This window comes from Bombus pyrosoma, linkage group LG3, assembly GCF_014825855.1.
Source record: "Bombus pyrosoma isolate SC7728 linkage group LG3, ASM1482585v1, whole genome shotgun sequence".
NCBI lineage: Eukaryota > Metazoa > Arthropoda > Insecta > Hymenoptera > Apidae > Bombus > Bombus pyrosoma.
Window position 1 is genome coordinate 15,091,462 of NC_057772.1, and position 22,551 is coordinate 15,114,012.

Here is a 22,551-nt window from a genome sequence, read left to right on the forward strand (position 1 = left end):
CCCTTTGAAAGCAAACAAAAATTTTCTTTCAAAATAATTATCGTCGGAGATTCAACAAGGATTCGTAAGTCCCGTGCATGCTATAAACTTGTACTGCAGTTTGTTACCCTAAACATACTCATACCTCGCGTCTCGCCCCAATCTATGCCAAAAGCACTTGCTCTATCACAAACTATCGTTCCGCGTATCGTCGATTGGTTGTGCCGGCCTAGAACACCGATAGAACCCTCGAAAACAGGAATTGGAGGACTAGAGCACGGAAGAATGCTTATCTCGTTATTCAAATATCGTCATGGAGCTCGCGTGTATCAAATATCTGCTCCGCTTTCGCGTTACCATGCCGCGACTTCTACCACCCCCTCTGTTCCACCTCCGATAAAAGACTTCTCGCCGAGGCAGAAGGCCGTTCCTCCCGCCAAGTCGAAGTTCTGTTTCCGCCGTATCCCCAGGACACTTCCTATATTTCCTCACTGTATTTCTGGCTCGCTGTTCCTATTCCCCCACCCCCAATCCCCAGTTGTTCGCCCCGTAAATTGCGACAGAGCAGAAGATACGGCCGGGGGCCTTATCTCACCTGATGCGGCTCCCAACTTTTTCTGGAATTTCCCGAGCACCGCCTCTGTTTGAATCAAACGAGATGGCTCGGCGTCCACTCGAGGATCGGTGCTCCAGGTGAACTAGGTCGTTGAACCGTTCTGTTAATCGCGAAGGATATGTCAATTAGAGAGTAGTTATATACTATATAAAAAAATAATAATAGTGGGGAAAAATAGTGGGGGAAAAATAATAGTGCTAGTAAGTTTGGTAACGGTATAATTTATTTCAATATCGTTCACACCAACGCAAACTCAAGCATGATCCTCCGTCAGTCTATATGCATGCAGCCATCATTCGTCACTATCTCCTCTCGTCACAACGACTCTCTTTCACGTCGACCACACTCCTTGACAACGCTGACAACACCACTCCCAACGAGGACAACACCCTCCGACCACGCTGGCAACACTAAAAGCTCCCCAACTCATTCACGGTTACCTTTTACGCCCTGGCTCCGGTATACCTAGCAAGCACATGTCCCATGGTCAAGTAGATCTTCTTAATTACCCAGGGTTTTTCCCCGATACTAGAATGTATTTATTTGTAACATGAAATATCTGTATTTCAATTTACTTACGCATTACATGTATTGGAAAAGTTAGACAAATTTTACTTTTTAATAGAAAATGAAATAGATATATTATGAATTAAGTAAATATATTATAAAATATTTTTAGAGTAGAAAATAGAAGCTATGGAGAGCGTGCAATTTGTACCAAATATCATCAGCTATATGAGTACTGAAGTTAACAATGTACAACGGTGTGCAGAAGTTTTCATTTAATAAACAGTGATATTTCAGAGAATTTGAACTAACATTGTATAGAAATGTTTATTGTTCTACTATACAGTAGACTTTTGTAAAGAGATTTCTAATGTATGCTTCATAGCTCGTAAGCCAAGAGCTCGCGCGGAGAATCCGCACTCCGGCGTACAAGTTTCCGACGCGTCACTCATTTTTACGACCGACTTCGCAATGTCGAGATCGCATTTCCCTTTTCTCCTTTCGGTTTTTTCTGCCGCGGTGGCATACTGTATCGCGCCGCTGTTTTATATCCCCGCGTTTGCATTTCACGCTGCGCGAAGCGTGTCGATCCAATCTCCAGTTGTTCGAACAAGTACCACAACAAGCAATACGCAACTATATACGTTGCACCCGTTCATTACCGTCCACCTGAGTTTTCCCTATGATCGTTCGATACGTCTACGAGGTTTCCTTCATAGATTACCATCGCTTCTATTTTCCCTCCTAGATGGTGAAAGAAATTCGAACGTTTTAATTTTAAGAGATTTTAATTAGAACAAAGATAAAAGATAAGAATTTGAAATAACCAGTTATTTCAATCGCTTTATTGCATAGTAAATTTAATGGTAAATTCACTCAAAAAGCATCGACGTATACAGACTCGTTCGAAAATAAAGAGAACCAGCTGCAAGTCATTAATTACTCTGTCCTTGGCTCAATGATCATAATGCAACGAATAATCGCTTCACCGATGTTTAATTACAGAATCGTGCCTCGATGTGGTTGTAACAAAAAAAAAAAGAATGAAAAGAAACGTAACGTACCTACGTAATTGCTAATTAACAAGTGTCAATTAAACGTGAACAAAGGGGCCGGATAAAAGCGGTGTTATGTACTCTGGAAGAAAAGTGACATAACAAATGTTTTCTGCATAACATAACTGAAATTGATTTGTCTTTACTAACTTTTAATTGCCTGATCGGAGAAGTTTCTGGTTAAGGGACGACCCAATTGACGGGTTACAACGAAACGAGGAATAGAACGATAGTCGTTTGGAAGCTCGATCAAACTCGGCCGTGTTTAAAACGAGTTTATGCCATGAATTTTACAAACAGGCAACCGATCGAACGCGTAAACGTCTGCTTTCATCGATATTTTTAGCTCACGGAGGAACGTTCGATGTTTTTGCACGATAACTTTCCACTGAAAGCGAAGTTTAACATTGCCGGTTCTTTTTCGCCACAAGTCGGAAGTTCGTTTGCAATTTTCTGTCAACGGAGACAGCCAATTTTCCTCCAGTTCGATCGAATATTCGGCCTGGTCGTTGGTTTCTTGTACATGTGTGTTCATCGTGTACATGTATACTTTTCTTTCATTTTTCTTTCGTTTCTCTTCCCAGTAGTTCGATATCTAACCGAAATATCGAGAAGTATAAATGCACCTCACGCGAAAATTTATCGCCGCAACAATAAAAAAGAAACTGTCGGATGAAAATTTCTCGCAACTAGCGCAATCTCTATTTTCTATTAATTACTTCATTAATTGCAAATCCTTGCGCAACACGAAGTAGATATTCCCTTTAGGTATGACGAGCAATTAACGAACGCAGGTTGCAGCGTTTCCAGCTGAAAATTTACGCGAGCCACGACTACCGAATGTTTCGGCTCTGAATCAATTTCAATTAAACGTTTGACGATTCAAGTTGATGTCAGTTTTCAGGTCGCAATTCTAATTAATTTCCATCTGCGTTACGGACTGGCTAATGGGGCTATTGACGCAAGAATAACGCGTTCGTAACTACTATTAAAAAATGGAAACAATCGAAGTGAAATAACTCATTAAAAATGAAATAATCTGAGTGATAAGATCAACGATTAGACACGATTGTTTAATTTCTCTGTTTTCATTGTTCCCCGTTACAATGTAGCCACGAAATTAATATAAAGTTTAGTTACCTGCAGAGCTCCCAATTAGTTCCAGTGTCATACATGTAGGCCACTGACCTAGAAAATCTCTATACCTCTGCCACATTTTCACAATAGGGTGCCAGAAATATCAGTTTAGACGTCGCCCCGCTTCCTACGGGTACTGTGTACACATCTATAGGATTTTAGAATAAATTTCTAAAAATTGACAATCTCTTAACGGTACTTATTCAGACACTAAAATTCTTAATAACATCTTTTCAAATTTATGGTAACGGAGTTGAAAATATTTTTAACTCGATCCAACTTGTGCGATACCACTCAAAATGTATCCCAACATTTACTTACTTTTAACCATAAGGTAAAAGTTAACGCTTTCAAAGGAAAAGTCGTTCTTAATCAGCATCTCAACTTCGTTAGCCGGTTGCCTCAACAAGTTTGATTAAATTTTATTCAGTGACCCTTTTCGCTCGGCCAAGAGTCCCGAGAATTTTGGTGGAAACATTCAACTAGACTCGTACTTAAAATGTAAAATCTTCGTCTCAAACTTCCATAATTCCTGTTTCGAGTCCCAGAGCACGTTGTTGTCGAGTTTTCCCCTCGCTGAACTGTCCTCCTTGCCGTGCGAAACGATTTATAACCATCGTTCGCCAAAGCAAATAAGTGGCTGAACATCTTTCCTAGAGACACGTAAATGTAAATGAAATTTCCGATTGGAAAACTTTTCCATGATTCATTATTATTGCGGGTAGTTTTATAACGAATTCTACGCGATGCCGATAGTACACCGACACAGTGAAAAACACGATCTGTAACTATAAAATAAGTTCTAGCTTAAATCGTGATAACTTCAACGTTTTTATTTTTTTTAAGTGTTCCTTTTTACCCTTAAACTCTTTGCTTCAGTCTCAAGCAAGGACAATGCGGAAGGAAAAAGAGATGTCTAAGCCGTTAGTCGTGTGTGTTTCAACGGTACGAAATTGATCCTGAAAATTGATCATCAGGAAAGTCTATTGGCCGCGTCGTGAAAATTGTGCACGAAATCGATGCTTGTCGAAAATAAATAACTTTGTCTTCGTTTTAACCGAGATTGCTATTAATGGTGTACTTTAAAAAGATGTTCCATTCTGACTTGGAGATTCGACGTTTTGCCATTCTTCAATTTATCTTAGAGAATGAGAACCTTAATCTTCTCTTATCTCCGATTGTCGCATTTGACATTGTTATACTTAGCATTGTTATGGTTAACACTGCTGCGTAAGATATTGCAGCTCTCAGGTGTAAGTCATGTGCAAGAAAAAAAGGTTGGCTGCGTTTCGCTGACATTGCAGTTAACTTCAGTATCGAAGGACACATTGATATTGGTATCAATACTGGTACTAGTATCTTATCTATTGTATTTATATTACAGGATATATAGTTGAATAGTTATCTCGATTAAGCATTTTTCGTTTCACTCGATGAATATCTACCATAAGTCGCTAAAGTTACAGATCCTTTTGTAACACTCTGTATTCCGCTCGCCAGCACGCGTGTGTTTTTTAAAACGCATTGAAATGGTTCCGTCCTGTCGACGAAACAACAACAGCAGCAGACGAAGAACACGCTGCAGGACAGTGGCCAGCTGAGCGTGTTCTTCCGGTTTACATGCGGCCAAGACACGCGACAGGCTCGATGGCCTCTTCAGTGACGATTCTGTCCTCAGTCATGAATAATGCTCTGCATCCGGCGACTGTACGAGACGGTCCGTGGTCGCGTTCAAAGACGATGAAACAACGTTCTCTAGGCCCGGAAACGAAATTTTGGGACCGCGATGTTGGCCAACGAGGATGCGTCTAATGGCCGTGTAGAGCTGATTATGGCGGAAGGGAAGTGGAATGTGGATGAGATGGAAAGTGGTGGAAATTGATCTCGATGGATAATGAAGCTGAAAGTGTGAAAGTTTGAAGAAGGAGAAAAGAACACGATGATGTGGGTGCTTAATATATCTTGGTGAGTGACAGGGAATCTTGTTAAACTGATTTTCGAGTGATCTTCGTGTGCTTGTGCGAGATGTTCTTTCACGGGGAATATGATATGGTTTGTTGGTGACAATGGAAAGACGCTGTAAAGGTTTTACTGATTTTGCGAGCAAGAATGGAACTTGCACCACTAAATAATCAAGGAATTAGTCATTTTCTAATACAAATTTCAATTAATTCGGTAGTATCTTGTATAAAAAGCAAAGCATTCTTGAACACTAGGAAGATACTAAAACCACCACTAGACGTTATATCTCTGAAACAACGCACAAAGTATATAACTGTCTTCTAAAATAAACGGGATAGTTAATGAACCTTCTGCAACATTCAACAGGCGAATCTCAGCAGACGCGTTAAAGTATCTTCTAATTAGCGTTCGCTAATTAACCGGTGATACAGTACTCACGCAACGATCTACTCAGCTGCCAAAGAATAAGATGGTGGCGGAGGATGACGATGATGTTGCGTCAGAACGAGCATAGGCCCCGTTATTTTGTGGCTTCGCGTTACACTCGCGAAAACTCTCGATCGAATGCGCTTTATCGTTGCGTAATTTCGCAAACGCAAGCTCTCCGCGCATTAATTTGATTAGTTATGGCAACAATAACCATAATACGAACCCCGACGGAGATAACCAATAATTACGGAACCATAGAAGGGGTTGTTTCCCTTAATCACTTTCTTGCCTCCGAGTCTGCGAACCCTCTAATTTCTCGCAGGTAGTTCATTACAGATATCCTTATCTTCGTTCGCCGAGCTATGTACGCGACTATGACTTAGAGACGATGATGGATGGATGGAGCGCGGTGAAATCTTTGAAATTAATTTAGTACCAGCCGGAACTCGTTTCGAAGACCAATATATGCGACTGAAAGATATAATAGATGGATGAAGCAGAGTGAAATCTTTGGGATCGGTCTTAAAGTCTGGAGAAATTTCTTTCGTATGCCTAAACAAATATCGCGTCGTTCGATAAATTCGTACTAATTTTCGTGACGATAGATTTGAGAATTGACGATCGATAGTTTCACGGGAAACTCATAAAAGCAAGAAAGCTATAAAAGTGGAGTCTCGTGGACGTTAACGCGAGTAGAATTTCAGCGATTCCCACGCAAAGACTTTTCAGAGTGAAATTGATACGCGATACGTGTTTTTCGTTTCGATACCTATGGGAGTAATTCCGTGTCACTGGGAGCCGCAGCAAAAAGGCCGATCTCTATTAATAAAATTTATTACACGAGCACGTCCCACAGGACGAATATCGACCCAAATCATCCAACTTTTCTGCCGTGTATTGAAAGCCGCTTTATCGCGTGCTATAGCATCGCAAGTTCCCCTGGCAGTTGGCAAGAAAAAGTTGCTTCTGTCTTTAGCCTCCATCAGGAGAACGTGGACACGCGAAACTTCCCTTTTCTTCTTCTCCTTCTTCTTTAGCTCGGTTTTTTCTCTCTTGCGTTCACAATGTTATGCGCAACACACGAAACGCGTCCGTTAGCTAGAAACGACGACGTTTTGCCTCGTTTCCTTCTCGTTTTCACGGCTCCGTGTGTCAACCAACCGATACGTGTGCCATTTCTCAGCTTGCCTGTTCGCGATGACAAGATGCCGCGCGCGATTCTGCTCGAATATGACGCGAGGAAGGCGTCCAAGATGGTTGCGATGTTAGATTGCAGAGAAAACTGACGACTATTGCAGGGATGTTCGTCGGGGAAGCACAAGTTTTGAGAATGAAACGATTTTTTAGTAACGTGATATTAAAATCCCTCGGTTACACCGATTCTTGTGAATACCACACTGTGATTTTTAGTTCATAGAATAGCAATAAAAAAGACCTCTCTTTCGCTTAATAGAATTATCCGTTTAAATTATATTTGTATGGTTTTTTACGGTGGCGTAATGTTAATTTTCACATCGTTTCAATTTATTGTGCGTTCGTGAGTACACATTTAATCATCGTGACGGACGATTCATTAACACGCGAGTAAATGTGCAATAACAGTGTTTCAGCAACGATTTCACCGTGTCTTATGCATGATTTCGTTGATCCGAATACTAAAAGCTGAGCACCACTCTCTATAAAGCTGTTGTTCAAACAACCTCTTAACGAAACGTCGCGCGTCATTTAATTATCGAAAACTTTATCACGATGCTTTTAACAGTCGTTGTAAATTTACTTCCTTAAAGTTTCTTGTAATGGCAGAATTACAAGGATGCGTGCCAGCCATTTCGTTACATGGATATTAAATGATTTCATGAAACTTTTATACGTATTACTGCAATGATAACACTAACTATTCTGTAACATAATGATGATTGAATTTATTTGCTAAATCTTTTTTTATTATATAAATTTAACGCTAGCGCGTGTTTATATGAATATTAATACCCAACTCCGTTTAAGGAGATCAAGGCAAAGAAATCTCATGAAACATAGTTGCGCGAGAATGCAAACTACATTCTCATAAGAAGTATTGGTATGTCGCGAACTGTGAGAACTACGTTTGTCATTGATCGCGTAATTCATGCTTACTGACGGTTTGTTCTGCAATTACGTGAAACTTTTTACTACTATCTCTTTCCTTTTAATGACGAACTTATAGCCAGACTTAAACACAGCGTGGCATAAAATTTTCACTCTCTAAGTTTCACGATTATTGACCATAAGACTAGACGTAGCAAGTTTTATGATACATTTATAACGCCAACTTTATCGTTTGACGTCAACGCAGATTGTCTCGTGTAGACGATACATTATTCCAATATTCCATTGACGTAAGAATATTTAACGCTTAGCGTATTAAAATATTTAGATTGAATCTGATAATTTCATATAAAATTTAATTACTCTTTTTCGTATATTTATGATTGTTCAACGTTCATGTAGTCTGAACGAAAGTACATATTGGAAAATTTTATGGATTAATTGCTAATTAATAAAATGGATAATAACTAATTACTAATCGGTGATCAATTAGTAAAGTAAAGTGGGACAATTTTGATGTAAATCGCATTTCGTTAAAAGGAAGGTAGAGCGATTTTCCGGGGACGAACGCTTCGCAAGATGAAAACTAGAAATCTGTGACTGCACGATGTGAAGTATACGCTGGCGCCAGTGATCCGATATAATAGAGACGCGTGTGTACGATCCTTAATTAACATAGAAATTGATGAATACGTGAAAAATGGTGTATCTCGGGGATTTGGTCGCCATTATGGAGGAACGTGACTTTGACAGGGACGCCATCGACGCGGACTCTCTCGAGTCCGAGGTAATGGAACTTATTTGTTCGTATCTAGATAATAGAAAAGAAACGTACACTGTATGTTGTTCAAATTTTGAAACGTACAATTCTGTCCATCAAATATACACATTGTTTTAAATATTTTATTATTTACAAAAGTTGTATACGGTTGTAGGAAAAATATAACACGACGACTCTTCTTGCACGATTAGCCCCGCGTTCTCTCTTTGCATCTTTTCTTTTCTTTCAGCGTTACATACTAATTAATCTACGCGACATACGTTACATACTAATTAATCTAACGACTTGTCACTTACATTAATTCTCCAAGTTCGTAAGGTATACTTGAATACGTAACTTCACGAAACATTGACAACACGCTGTATCACATGCGTTATTGCAGGCTATACAATTGTCAACGGGTCCGAAACAGTTGGATCTCAGTAACGGGGGCCTGTCAAGGATTCCCGACAGTGCTATAGCGTTCCCAGCGATAGAAGAGCTAATATTGAGCCAAAATCAACTTACGAACACGAAGAACAATATGATACTACTGCACAGGTATGACGTAGACATTCTGTAGGGAAACTAATTTTGCTAATGCTGCTGTTGAAATCAATTATTGCTGTTTCCTATCCTGCATTCTGTCAACTATATCGTAAAGTAATATATAACGAATAATGAATATCGAATGAATAATAATGAATATATAATATATAATAGCGTGTTTTATAAATCTACTATTATTAACAAATTTCCATTCATATCAAGTGTCCGATTCATTAATCATAAAGTTACTCGGAAAGTAATACAATCGATGAAACGAATAGTTTAATGATATCGCTAGAGGGGTTAAGTTGATTGAGTTTCTTTTTATAACGAAGGTTCCCGAAACTTCATATCCTCCATCTGGAGTGCAACGAGCTGAGGAGAATACCACGGGAATTACTGGAGCTTACGGGGTTGACCTACCTCAATCTCTCAGACAACAAAATCGAGAAAATTCCGGCCGACATAAGCCAGCTTATCAAGTATGTAGAGTCAATTTTACCAGATTTATCGCTTTAGGAAACATGCTACGAGAGATATGCGATCCCTTACACAATGTTTCCTTACTAACCAATTATTTTTTCATATATCGGAATAGTTAATAAAAAATTATTCAGAGTCGATCGAACGATTAGAAAGAAATGGCTGGTTAGCAGGATTACGAAGAAATGAAGAATAATTCGACGGCAGAAGTAAAATGATAGTACCGAATTTTTGCTCATAATTTTCTTATATTTCACATAATTCTTAGTTATAAAAGCGTAACGATATTCGTGAATTGTTAGCGAAGTTTGTACGTTATTCATAGAGCAGGGAGCAAAGTAAACTACTTATTACGGAAATTTTGTTATGCTATGAAACATTATCGTTATCATCAATTTTTAATTGAACGTTTCTAAGTAATTTAGTATACCTTTTCACATTAAACTTTTTATTATCTTATGAAACACGATTAATTTCAAATTGAACATTTCCTGGCAATTTAACTTCCATCTTGTGTATCTATGGTAGGTCAGTTACTATTAATCGATAAATTAATATTACTATCGTCGCAAACATTTTGATCGCGTCCTTATTAATTTAACCATAGATGCAATTGGAAGAGTATGGAACTAAAACTTGTAGATATTTGTATAAAAAGTGGTATAGAATATCTCCACAGTTTTAAGGGATTACGGTGTAATATTCTAAAAATTGTTGGAATTGGTAAAATTGATTTCTCATGGAACCGATATATATCAGATCTATCAATAAATGCTGAACAGCGTGAAAGAAACTAAGAAATATGAGGTTTCTCGAATCACGATTTGACGTGGAATAGCATGGCTGGGGCATTGAAGGATATTCCTGTTCAACGGAGAGAACGTTTCTGGAAAGAAATGTTTTCAATCATACAGAAGAATCGTAATTTTAAGATGTCTGTGACGTTTCCTTTTCATATCAGCCGTGATTGAAGAGTCACTTATCAAATGTAAAATTTTACCCGAATAATATCTTACAAAAAAGAAGAGAATTCGAAGTTCAAGAAAAATCTTCCATTTTTTATCAGGAATATGAAAGATCATTTAATCTTATAGCAATTAGCGAGAATCACACCAAAAATTTGACGTTAATAGCTTTAATGACCTTTTTCATATCTCAAGATTTACGTAGAAGATGCTTACGACGATATCCGCAGTGTTTGGATTCGTTTAAAAACTTCATCTTCGTCAGTTTTCATCAGAAAAGGAGAAAAAAAAGGAAAAATAAGTCAATGCTAAATAATTGTTCTATGCTCGACCAGACTATATTGAAAATTTTTTTGTTTTCGAATAGATGAAAGTATTCATTGATACACAGAAATGTTAATTTTCAAAGTCTTAAAACATTTAAACAGTTTTAATTCTAAATATCTTTCTATCGTCGAACAGGAATAGATAACGCGATGTGCATGTGCGATTATTAACGTGAACATTTAAACGATGGAAACTGTAAATTCATAGTGATCCATTCTGAAAATTCGTAGTGAGATACGATAATTCGTTGGATATATACGCGAGTTGTTCAATTTCCAGAGACGATCGAAGTTTATCGTGTCAAAGATCTGTCGATAAATCAACGCGGCTTCCGCACCATGATAACAGAAAGTTATTCGTTAATTAATCGAACGAATCGCCGTGTCAGGTATATGTATACATATATATATTTGTCGATTTCCTTGCATCCGGAAAGCCCTTACCTAGTCGACGGTGTGCTAATTAAGATAAATTGCCTAACCCCATGGATAATTAAAGCTGGAATCGAATAGAAACCGATATCACGATCTGCGCTTCGAACGTCGTTAGTTCCAGTGAAATATAGAAATTTCTAACAAAGACCACAGAAATTGAACTACTTTTTTTTATTATTAATTACAATATCTAATTGACCTTAATTTATTAATTCTTAAGAAATTTTTTTTTGTTTCTTTGTTTTTTTGTTTTTTTTTGTTTTACTACGTAATGACTTTACTACTTTAATTCTTCTTTTTTTCTTCAACTTTGAGAAACTTTACAATTGGTCCAGTAAGAACGTTTGATAATTCAATTCCTTCGTACTAATTCGGTTTTAGAAAGAAGCATGTGACAGCTGAACAAGTTGCCAGATTAATAAACAAAATCACAAAAAATGCTTTTTCTAGACATTGAAAAAGCATTTGATAATAAAGTATGGTACGAAGGCCTGTTATACAAAATCAAACAAAAATTTCCAACCTCCTAGCATAATCTCATGAAATCATGCCTCGAGGACTCATCATTCTTCGTCAAAAATCAGAACTCCATCTCAGATGTTTACAATATCGTTGCTGGACTTCCACAGGGCAGTGTGTTAAGCCTTGTACTATGTACATTGGACTGCATTAAAATTTAATACATTTTCACATTCACGTATTCATGTTTGTTGAAAGTTGAAGAGAAAAACACTTGTCGGAAAAAGAAAATCTAGACTGAGTTCCAAGAGGAAGAACTATAATTTTGCATTACAAGCTAAAGATACGATCCTTCTTGTTATTCTAGTCTAATTATTCGACAGTCCTATTAATTTATATCGTGTATAATTCCTAGGAGACAAAAACACACGTTAAATTGCACGTATAACATGCACGAACTTCTCTACACGGCGTTGTTTTAGTTACGAAAGTCGCGTGTAGCAGAAGGTTGCATTTAGAAATTGAAACTTCGCTAGTTAAGTTTGTTACGCAAGGCTATTACAGACACGTAAAATCGCAAATCGCCACGTTTACATGGATAAGGTCACGGTGATTCATTACAGTCTGAATCAAATTTTTGATTGCGGAGAAATAATTTGTATAATTCCGTATTCCATATTTACATAGTTCAAGGTGAAACGATTTAGCAAAAATAATACATTAACGTACCTACGATTGAAACTTGCGAAATGTTGCATTGTATTCTGCAAAATGGTACGTAAGTTTACGCTTACTCGCCTTTCGTGTGCTAAATTTTACAAGACTGAAATTCAGGGTAGCGGTATAATTATCCGCTTCCAGATTTACACTTTGATCGATTTGCAGTAACGGTACTTGCATCTGTCTAAAGTATATAATTTAACATTGAATTAATAATCAGAAGAATCATGTACTATTTATTTGTGGAATTAGCAGACTATGAAAGTAAATTGCTCGTGAAAAGGCAATAATACATTTTACTGTTTACTATATATGAGATCACTTTTAGCAATTTCTGACGACACATTACGGTTGATAGTATAAATATCGTAAATATATTTAGCATACACTGGCATAACAGCTCAACAATTGGCAATTACACACGGCTGAATCGAATATCATTCCACGTGCCGTTCTTTACACGCAAAATTCGCGCCAAATCTTGTTCGAGCCAAAGATAAACGCTGGGGACGCGTAGGTGGGTCAATAAATCGCGCAAAGCGTCTCATCCGACTAGCCGATCGCGAGGGGCCCGTGTAATTAAGTCGGAGATTACGTAAAGTTTCTCGAAAAGTGCTTTCCACCGGCCGGAAACAAGGATGCCAAACGTTCGCCAGAAAGAGGAACTACGGTGTGAGCACGAGCCCACTAACACACATCCCCGTGCCTTCTACCAAACACACACGTCGTTCAACTGTGATAGAGAGAAAGAGAAAAAATGAAACACGTATAAGAATGTATTTGCACGAGAGAGAATGGCAAAAGCTAAAGCCAACTTGGTCGGTGGGATGGAGTTGGGCAACACGCCCAGAAGTCGTACATCGGTGTGCAGTGGTGCAGAAACAACGAAGGAAGAAGAGCCGTGCCGCGAATTAATGCGAAACTTTCCAATAATCAGCTGGCGGTCACTGAGGGCCGTATTTGCTTCTGGGCTAGTTGAAATTTGATATGGAATATGGGAGGGGGACGAATTTGTGGCATGTGGAAGCAATTGCGATGGTGAATTCAGAGAGTTAATCGCAAAAATATTGAAAATTTTCTTTTTTTTTTTTCCTTTTTTTTTTTGTCAATGCGGTTTTAATCTCCTTGAGGAGATTATTCTGCAATATTGAAAATTAATGAAGGGGAAATTAATGTACCTTATTTGAACATTTCAAACTGTAAATTAATTAATGTAAATAAAACTTTGACACGGCTGTCGAATTTTTCATTAAGACAAATTATATAAATGTAAATTATAGATAATAATTGTACGTTGCAAAACTCGTACACGTGCTATTAATTAAAAATTGCGATGGCGATTCCCCTTTCTGACCTTGCATTTATTCCATTTTAACTTCCTCCCTCTTGTAATCCTATGATTTCTAGCTAAATTACTGCAGGATATGAAGAGGAGAACGAAATATAGAGAAATTATTTATGTAGTTATGTAAACGAGATTGTATGGATGAGTCATATAATACGTAAAGATATAATGCAATTGTTCAAATATATTAAACAAATTATTCCGTTTAAATGATATATAAATTTATTAAAGACATTAATCAATCTTCCTAAAAGCAATCGAACTTGTTGAAAGCTTAAACGTCTGTTTCAAATTACATTCAACGTTATTTAAAAAATGGTTGCAATGCTGTTTTAATAGTAAATTAGTTTTTCCTACTCTTTATTAAGGAAGTATGTTACGTTGTAATCAATAACAGTCTACTCGGTGCTATTATTTTCAAAGTATAAAAAATAATAACTATTCACTGCATCCCGCTCAATGTTCAGGAAGTTCTATGCTCAGGTGGATTTTAAAAAGTTTCCAACCGTGTTGGGTATTTCTTGTTAGTAGCACGAGGAACTATTCCATTCACCGTAATTAACAACGCTAATTATTAATCGCTTGTTACTACAACAACTCAATAGAAAATGGCAGCAATCTGATACAAAATTCAAACCGAAATTGGAACGGTATTTGGCAGATTAATTTATAGTTCTACTTCAACGAAAGATTAAATTTAATTAAATTTCAAACTAATATCAGAGTTAGCACAATCAAATTTGTTAACAACACACTCTTAGAGATATTCAAGGATTCAATTGGTTATTACGTTACATACTTTTTACGGAATGTGAATGAACTCTTTCATTATTTATAAGTGAAAGAGCAGGTTCCTTATCCGCATTTTAAACTGTACATGAGGCATTATGTAAAATGAATGCGTGCCGCTATGTTCTTCATTCCATGGTAATCATAAATTATAAAAAAAAATTGTCATTTTGTACTCTATAAAAGAAAATCATAAGGCATTTTTAAAATTATATAAATAATTCGTAAAAGAAAATAAAGAGAGATTTTCATTTTGAGTTTAACGGTTTCCAAAACTTAGAAAATATTTTTTCTTGCTACTTGCCATTAGATTAACTCGTTATTCGTACGATAACAGTATACAGTTTACATTATACAGTTAAAAAATATTATTTAACTATATAACACCTAGATGAACACAGCAACACAATCATTTTGCCTATTTAAGTAAATATGAAAATACAATCATAAAAAAGAGGACCAACTGCTTTTTCTCAGCCTTTTTTACTAAAACAAAAGAATCATTTAAAATATTAAATAGAGTCCCGAGTCTCCTGTAAACTGCATGCATAAGTGAATCTTTAAAAAGTAGCTTCTCTTAGTTGTTTTATTGTGTACCAGGGTAGCAACGATGCAATTAATTTTCTTTTTGTGAAATGGATATTGGTGCATTCTATATTGGAAGAAAAATTTTATTATTAGAAATTTCCCTTCTTTATATCCTCAAGATGTTTCCTTTCTTAACTGTTATACCCACCTACATTATCTAGAAAATGTCGTTTAATCTTCGTTTCCTTTCCAATGATCATCTATTTCATAAAAATTGCCGCTAATAAATGTTTGTGCTGCCATGATGGTGAAGAAGCGCAAGACTTCAAGAAACATACAATTACGTATTACACGTATGGTCAGAAAAGTAGGTAAAAGAAGAAAACGAGACAACAGAAAAAGAAGTGACCGAAAGGATCAACAACCTGCTCGCTTCCCCGAAGGGAAGAGCCGTTTAAAATATTCAACGCGGTCTCTGGGAGGCCGTAGCAACGAGAAGATCTTAAAGAAGAATCTACGTAACGGCTTGAAGTTTCTCAACTCGAAGAGAACAAGAGCCCTTCGCGAGAAGCGCAATTTAAAAGCTCCTTATCACTGAATTTCTTTTCCCTGAACGAGCCACACTCGTGGAACAATGCAGCCAGCCAAACAGTGGAACCGTGCAATTACTTCCCGATCAGACGGTGCGATCAAAAAGAGCGCACATCCCTCGTTACTCGAGTCCATGTATAAGCAAAGATAAAGATTTAGTATCTTTATTTATTTAATTTAATATCTCTCGTCAAAATGTTAGCGATCATAATTTACATATATACAGTCACTCATAAGAAAGCGTACATTTTATTAATTTGTGTTAATCATTTTATATAAATTAAATAGCAGATTGTTTCGTATTGGTTATAGCTGGTCCTAATTTTAGCGAAATACGCGATTCGTTATTAATCAGTTTTAAATATTATTACTAGAATTAATCCTATCCACAGCTTAGGACTACGTTATTAAAGCTTAATGTTCTCAATAAAGCTGTACGATCTGTATCTTTCCTTCGAAATTTATTCAAAAACGAAACCATTATATCGTGGATAAAGCAAAGTTCTCGAAGAAGTTCCCAACTTCTGTATAACGTAAACAGACCGACAACGTATACACTTCCTTGCAACCCCGTTAACCATCGACCAATCGTTGGCTGTTGGTACAGTCAGGCTAGAATACAAGGAATCAACATAAACCAGCTTACACCACTAACAAAAGCTAATATCTCCTTTCTGTTACGTCAGAGTGGTCAGCCAAGCCATCCTTGGTCTCCTCCCTCTTTCTTCCTCGACACAGGATCTAACTTGGATACGCTTCGACTAGCCACGGACTTCTTAGTACCCCGAAGAACTCGCGCGAGCGTGCACCAGCTTGTAACTTCGCAAACCTATCGTATCCTAAACTACTGACAGCTTGCCGAGTGACATTTGCAGAGACTGTGTGGAAGAAACTGTTCAACCATTTAGCAGAAGGGCGTTCGAGTGTGAAGCTGCAACGGATGTTCGAAATACTCTACGAGAGAGTGGTACTACGTTGGAGGAAGTGCTGTGCGGTGGTTTTATCGGGAGAATATTGAGTAACTTACATGCTACAACTCCGTTGAAGAATTTCGTTCAAGAATTGTTCGAGATATTTAAGGCTCTGTCAGGGTAACAGTTATTATTTTGAAGAAATTAGTAGATATCACTACATGGTATTTTGGAACAAGCAAGAGGATATTATAGTAGTTAATTGAGTATGATTTTGGATGATTCTGGTGATATTGGACATTTTGAAATCTCCGATTTCCAAAATCTCCACAATATACATCTTTAAGAAAAAACCTTAAAGGATTTGAAGAATTCTATTGGAATTCTATTGCTTGGAATATGGTTTGAGACACTCTTTGAGAGCAGCTGTATTATTGTAGAACATCGTAAAACACGTGAAAAGAGCATCGAGTTCATGATCTCTAAATATGATCAATGAAGTATGAATCATAGAAATGTTCAGAAAAGCAGCAGAGAATTAAACTGCTTTAGCATTAATCTAAAGGAAATGGTACGGAATGGGTCAAATCTAAATGTACAACTTACTGCATACCTACAATTAGTCGAACTATGTGCAACAGTACATGTAATTGAATAAGCTAATAGTGTTTAATGAGCTTTGACAAAAATTGCATGGATTTTATGTCGTGAAAAACCGCTGAAGTACACAGCATGCTGAATGCAATTTGCTAGATTTGCATATAATAGTGACCCTTTAAGTGCTTCAAGAGAACATTAAATAAATGAAATATCAGTGACACTGAAGAATTTAATTTCAGAGTTGCAGCAGATTAAATCGTATATTATTGCGCAATCCGTGAGTACTCAACAAACATATTGATTCGTTGCTTTGAGGAAATTCTTCATGGAAGTAAATGGACCTCATTCTAAGAAGTCGAGAAGACACGATAATACATAATGAAGAATCAGAAAACGTAAAAGAAATTTCTAGAAGAATATAATGTTTCAGCTATCCATTATAGGATGGATGTTTGAAAGGATACTCTAGAATTTTAGGGACGTCCACTCTTCTTAAGCATCAGGCGAAATATACGAAATGACAAAGCAGGTGAGAAGTGATCGCGTGCTCTAGAAGTAAGTGCGTGCTCGAGGAGTGGATAAGGGGATATAAAGAGGATTTAATATGGTGACTTGATAGAATAAAGGGATGAAGCAAAATTACGATTAAAATCCAAATAAAACTATAAATTAAATTTTCCCATATTCTTTTCTGTTCCTCAATCTCAAAAAATTATCGAGAAAGGAACAACATAATAGTTAAAAAAGAGAATAGATATTATACTATTAATAGATATTATTTACTATATTATTATAATAGATATTATTTACTAATACTATTTATTAATACTAATATTATTCTCCGAAAGAACAAAGAGAACGAAAGTGGAAAATATTCTTTTCTAAATATATTTTCGTACAACTACGTTCACTTACAAAATACGGCGCAACTTTCGACGCGTAGCATCAGTTAATTTTGTAAATTAATTAATTAACCAATTACATCCGATTTCTAGTTTCGACTGTATCGGTTAACACGGCAACGATTTCGATTTTACTTTAAAAACTGAAAGTCTATCCGATGACACAGATGCTTACTGCCAGGAAGGTTTTCACCATAATTTGAAACTTTCTACTCAAGTGCACATCCTGTGGGCGGCCCGTTCGTTTAGGTTCACCGATTCGTTTGTCCGTACAGCGAAGGTGCAACGTGCATTGACATCGAATCGCTGCAGTGTTAATTTATCTCGATTTAGTCCAATAAAACTGGAAACCAGAAATGCCACTCAATGTGTCAATGAAAAAGAAATATTGATCTCTATTAATCGATTGTTCTGATTATGGCGATAAAAATAAAATTTTGGTTTAACATTTCGTGACAAAAAAACATGAAATTGTTCAATACCGACTATTTAAAAACGCTTTCAGCATCAACGTATTTAAACAGTAATAATTCGAGGATTTAAATATTACAGGGTGCAAACATAAGAGGCAATTATTTTTTTAATATAATACGCCAATATTTGAAATATTCTTTCTGTAAATTTTATCCAATTCTGTTGATATGATAATCGAGGTAATCTTTGCAAATAATTTTCCGCAGCCTGAAAGAGTTGATTTTGGATCGTAATGGGATCAGAGAGCTGCCGCACGAGCTCGTGGAGCTGAAGAACTTGAGAAACATTTCCTTGGCTGGAAATTGCCTCAGCAGTTTGCCGTCTTTTTTCAACATGCGAGCTCTCGCGCTAACGGTATGTCGAATACATTTTACGAAATTATTAAAGGATTTTGTAATTTAAAATTCGCGCGAAGACACCGTTACTCTGAACAGCCGCGGAACGATAAGGCAACATTTCTTGCAATAGATGTAATTCCAGGCTAATGAATCCTGCAATTATTTCGATTTATTAATTACAGAGGAAAGAGAGATGTGCTAAAGATGTGCTGTAGAAATCTAATCAGTAGGATTCCTGAATTACTGAAGAAGTTTTATATTTCATTAAACAAAAACTATTGAATGATTTGGAAAGTTCATAGAGCAGCTTAAGAATGATTTGGAAATTTCATAGAGAAACTTAAGAATAATTTTAAAGTCACGCATTCTCATAGAATTATTCATTTCGTGAAATAATTTGTATGAATAATTTTTTTATGTTTTATAAAAATCTAAGATATAGACTTTGACTTCGTTCATCGACAAGTAACATTGTGACCTAAATATCCTAAAGACCTAGTATATTCGCACAAATATATATCTGTAACAAAAATTGTTGTCGATTGATTTTAATAGGTAATAGTATATATATATATTTATATATATATATTTTTATATATATATATATATATATATAAAAGTAGTTGTCTCTGTGAGAAAAATCTTACTTTTTAAAGAATTCTCAAACTCATGCGATGAGTGATGACAAGTTTTCCTGATGCAAGTAAAAAAAAGTGCTAAAATTTCTCTACAATGCTTCGCGAAAATGTATTCTACGATTAAATTACCAATTAAAATCTCTTTACTACTGATACCACTCTCTCCCTGCTTTCATGGTTTCAGTATTCGCTATTATATATGTACAATAGCTGAGAAATGATTATGTTTTAAGTTCGATAATGACCTAGCTTGCGCCAGGTCGTACAAAAAATTCTATCTATAGACTTCATCAATCGTTCCCCTCCACGGAAATCTTTAGTAAAAGGCGAAAGATTTATACGTCATTGAAGGGAAACCAGAATGATGAAACATGATTTCAGTTACCTTTATGTGCATATCTCAACATATTTTACCTTTGAGAAACTCGATCGATTAGGTAGCCACCTGGCGGCCAACTAATGTACCAGTCCATATTCAGGATCATTGATCATGAATCATGCACATGTCACGCCATACTAGTACAATTGTATATTATATGATTACATTAAATTGCAATATACGTGCAAAATTTGAAAAACATTTTATGGGTTATAAGTATGTAGTTTATATTTTATTTAAACACAATATTTATCGCTGCCTTTAATATTTAATACTCTTTATTATTTTCACATTTAGTACCTGTAATTAGTATTTTTAATATAAATATTTATGTTTTAATAAAATAAATTATGTACTTAAACAAAAAATTTAATTATTTAAAAATTTAAAAATATTTAATCAAATTACATTAAATTTTTATTGAATATTTTTAGGACGTTTTATCGAAGGCAGACCACAGCAAAGGTTGCAAGGATGAAAAGCATAATCAGAATAATTTGTATAAAGTCAATCTACGAAATAATCAACTCAAAGGAAACATTATACTTGGAAATTACGGAGTAGGTATCCTCATAATAATAAATATGTAATTACAATGTACGTAAAGGTCTTAGCCATAATGATTAATGAGCGTTACCATTTCTATTTCCTTTTTAATCAAGAATTTAACGCATCTAGACGTCAGTGAAAATAGCATTGAAAAATTGGACATCAGTGCTCTTCAAGAATTGAGGAGCGTTCGTTGCGCGCGAAATATTTTAACAGAACTGACGGTCTGCGGAAGAAATATCGTTTCTCTTATTGCTGGAAACAACAGTAAGACCTTTTTTATTCTCTTACCACATACGGATTAGGAACGCAGAAAATAATTTTTATTTGAGGAAATCATTTGTTATCCTGCAGAATTAAAAAAGCTAACTATCGAGCCCGTACCTGTGAATCTTGAACATCTAGACGTTTCCTAGTAAGTAAAAATGGAATAAGAATAATAATAAAATACTATCTTTGAAAATATAAACTTTTACATTTAATGAAATTATACAATATATTGTTATACCTATTGGGTTAAAATTATTATAATCAGAATAAATGTATTTAAATATACATAGTTATAATTACATAAAGTATTCTGTATAACGATGTTACAAAAATACATTCTAGTATTTTATTTTAGCAACAATTTAGATGCACTTCCGGAATGGATACCAGATCTGCCCTTATTGCGCGCTCTTTTTGCGTCTCACAACGCTTTAACAGCCCTTCCAGACAGACTGCTAACGCAGCCGTCAAGATTGGAAGTCCTTCACTTACCTCACAATAGACTACAAGCCCTTCCACCACCAAGGAAACCACTAAACATCGTTCACTTGACGCTGCAAGACAATGCACTAACTGCATTACCAACGAGTTTCTTCATCAACACCGAAAAGTACAAGCATAGTCTTATTTACTCAACGAATATACATACGAATAATATAATAATCGTTTTATATAGGATGAAGGTATTAAATCTGTCCAATAATCGACTGTCAGAACTTCCACACTTGGGAGAAGGGAATAAAAATCGTCATACTAATCACAACTTGGAGAAACTATATCTGACTGCAAATTGTTTAACAGACACAGCTTTGGATACTCTTGCGAAATTGACTTCTTTAAGGGTTCTTCATATAGCGTACAACACATTGGACACGCTTCCAGAAAGGTATACATTACAAGCTTTCATTTTTTACAATATTTAATGTTTTATTTCAATTTGATATTAGAATCGAGGATTAAAAATATATCAATTTACAGCTGTATAGTCTCTTGGGCTGATTTAGAAGAATTAGTATTATCTGGAAATCGTCTTCAATATCTGCCAGACAATGCGGCCAATTTACGGCATTTACGCGTGTTACGTGTCCACTCCAATCGGCTCCTAACTTGTCCGACATTTAATAAAACAACATCGTTAAAGGTAATTCCGATAATATAGACCTTCTTATTGTTAGAATGAGATATTGGAAACGTTTTACATTAATTAAATGGTATTAATTAAATGGCAGGTATTAGATTTAGCTCATAATCAACTAGACAGGGTGAACATGGCTACTTTAGTGCCACCACAGCTTCAATTTCTTGATATATCCTGCAATTCGAGACTCCACGTCGACCCCAGACAATTCCAAGTATATAGATCTCAACGACCAATATCGTTGGTTGATGTATCTGGACAAAATAGACCGAGTCTACCTTCTCATCCTCATCAACAGGAGATGGTTTCCGCAGAAAGGGGATCCGAACAACCGTGGAGATTAGGTTTCTCAGAAACAGCAGGATCTAGAGAAAGGTGATATTTACTTCTTTAAACTTCATTGGGTATTGGAGTGACTATTATTCTCAGTTAATTGAATATTAACTAATTTAAATTAGTTGATTATCTGTTCATCATGAATTGGTTGACCCTCTTTTCCTTTTATATAGAAACTACTATTACGACTATTTTATTTCCCAATAATAATATAATGAACACGTTGCATTACACTCTCATATACTGAAATAATAGAAACAAAAATTCTCCAAGTTGCAGATCTAAAGTTAAATCGA

The 22,551-nt window shown here is 36.0% G+C and overlaps 1 protein-coding gene, 1 long non-coding RNA gene and 1 other non-coding gene across 6 annotated transcripts in view; 1 reads left to right on the forward strand and 2 right to left on the reverse strand.

Moving 5' to 3' along the window:
* The window catches only part of LOC122565811, an 80,672-nt gene that overhangs the window by 53,590 nt on the left and 4,531 nt on the right, over positions 1-22,551 (forward strand). For all 4 annotated transcript variants that reach the window (XM_043722167.1, XM_043722169.1, XM_043722168.1 and 1 more), the window contains 10 exons: positions 8,934-9,091; positions 9,415-9,561; positions 18,814-18,961; positions 20,397-20,522; positions 20,625-20,778; positions 20,866-20,926; positions 21,137-21,391; positions 21,458-21,667; positions 21,760-21,922; positions 22,011-22,294. In XM_043722167.1, coding sequence (XP_043578102.1) covers positions 8,934-9,091; positions 9,415-9,561; positions 18,814-18,961; positions 20,397-20,522; positions 20,625-20,778; positions 20,866-20,926; positions 21,137-21,391; positions 21,458-21,667; positions 21,760-21,922; positions 22,011-22,294 — 1,706 coding nt within the window. The remainder of the gene's footprint in view (positions 1-8,933; positions 9,092-9,414; positions 9,562-18,813; positions 18,962-20,396; positions 20,523-20,624; positions 20,779-20,865; positions 20,927-21,136; positions 21,392-21,457; positions 21,668-21,759; positions 21,923-22,010; positions 22,295-22,551) is intronic.
* Positions 868-5,237, reverse strand: LOC122565822. Its single transcript, XR_006316283.1, has 3 exons — positions 3,616-5,237; positions 3,298-3,442; positions 868-2,752 (listed from the first exon to the last, which is right to left on the reverse strand). It is a non-coding gene; the product is annotated as an uncharacterized LOC122565822 (long non-coding RNA).
* LOC122566409 lies at positions 19,825-19,948 on the reverse strand. Its single transcript, XR_006316512.1, has one exon. It is a non-coding gene; the product is annotated as a U5 spliceosomal RNA (small nuclear RNA).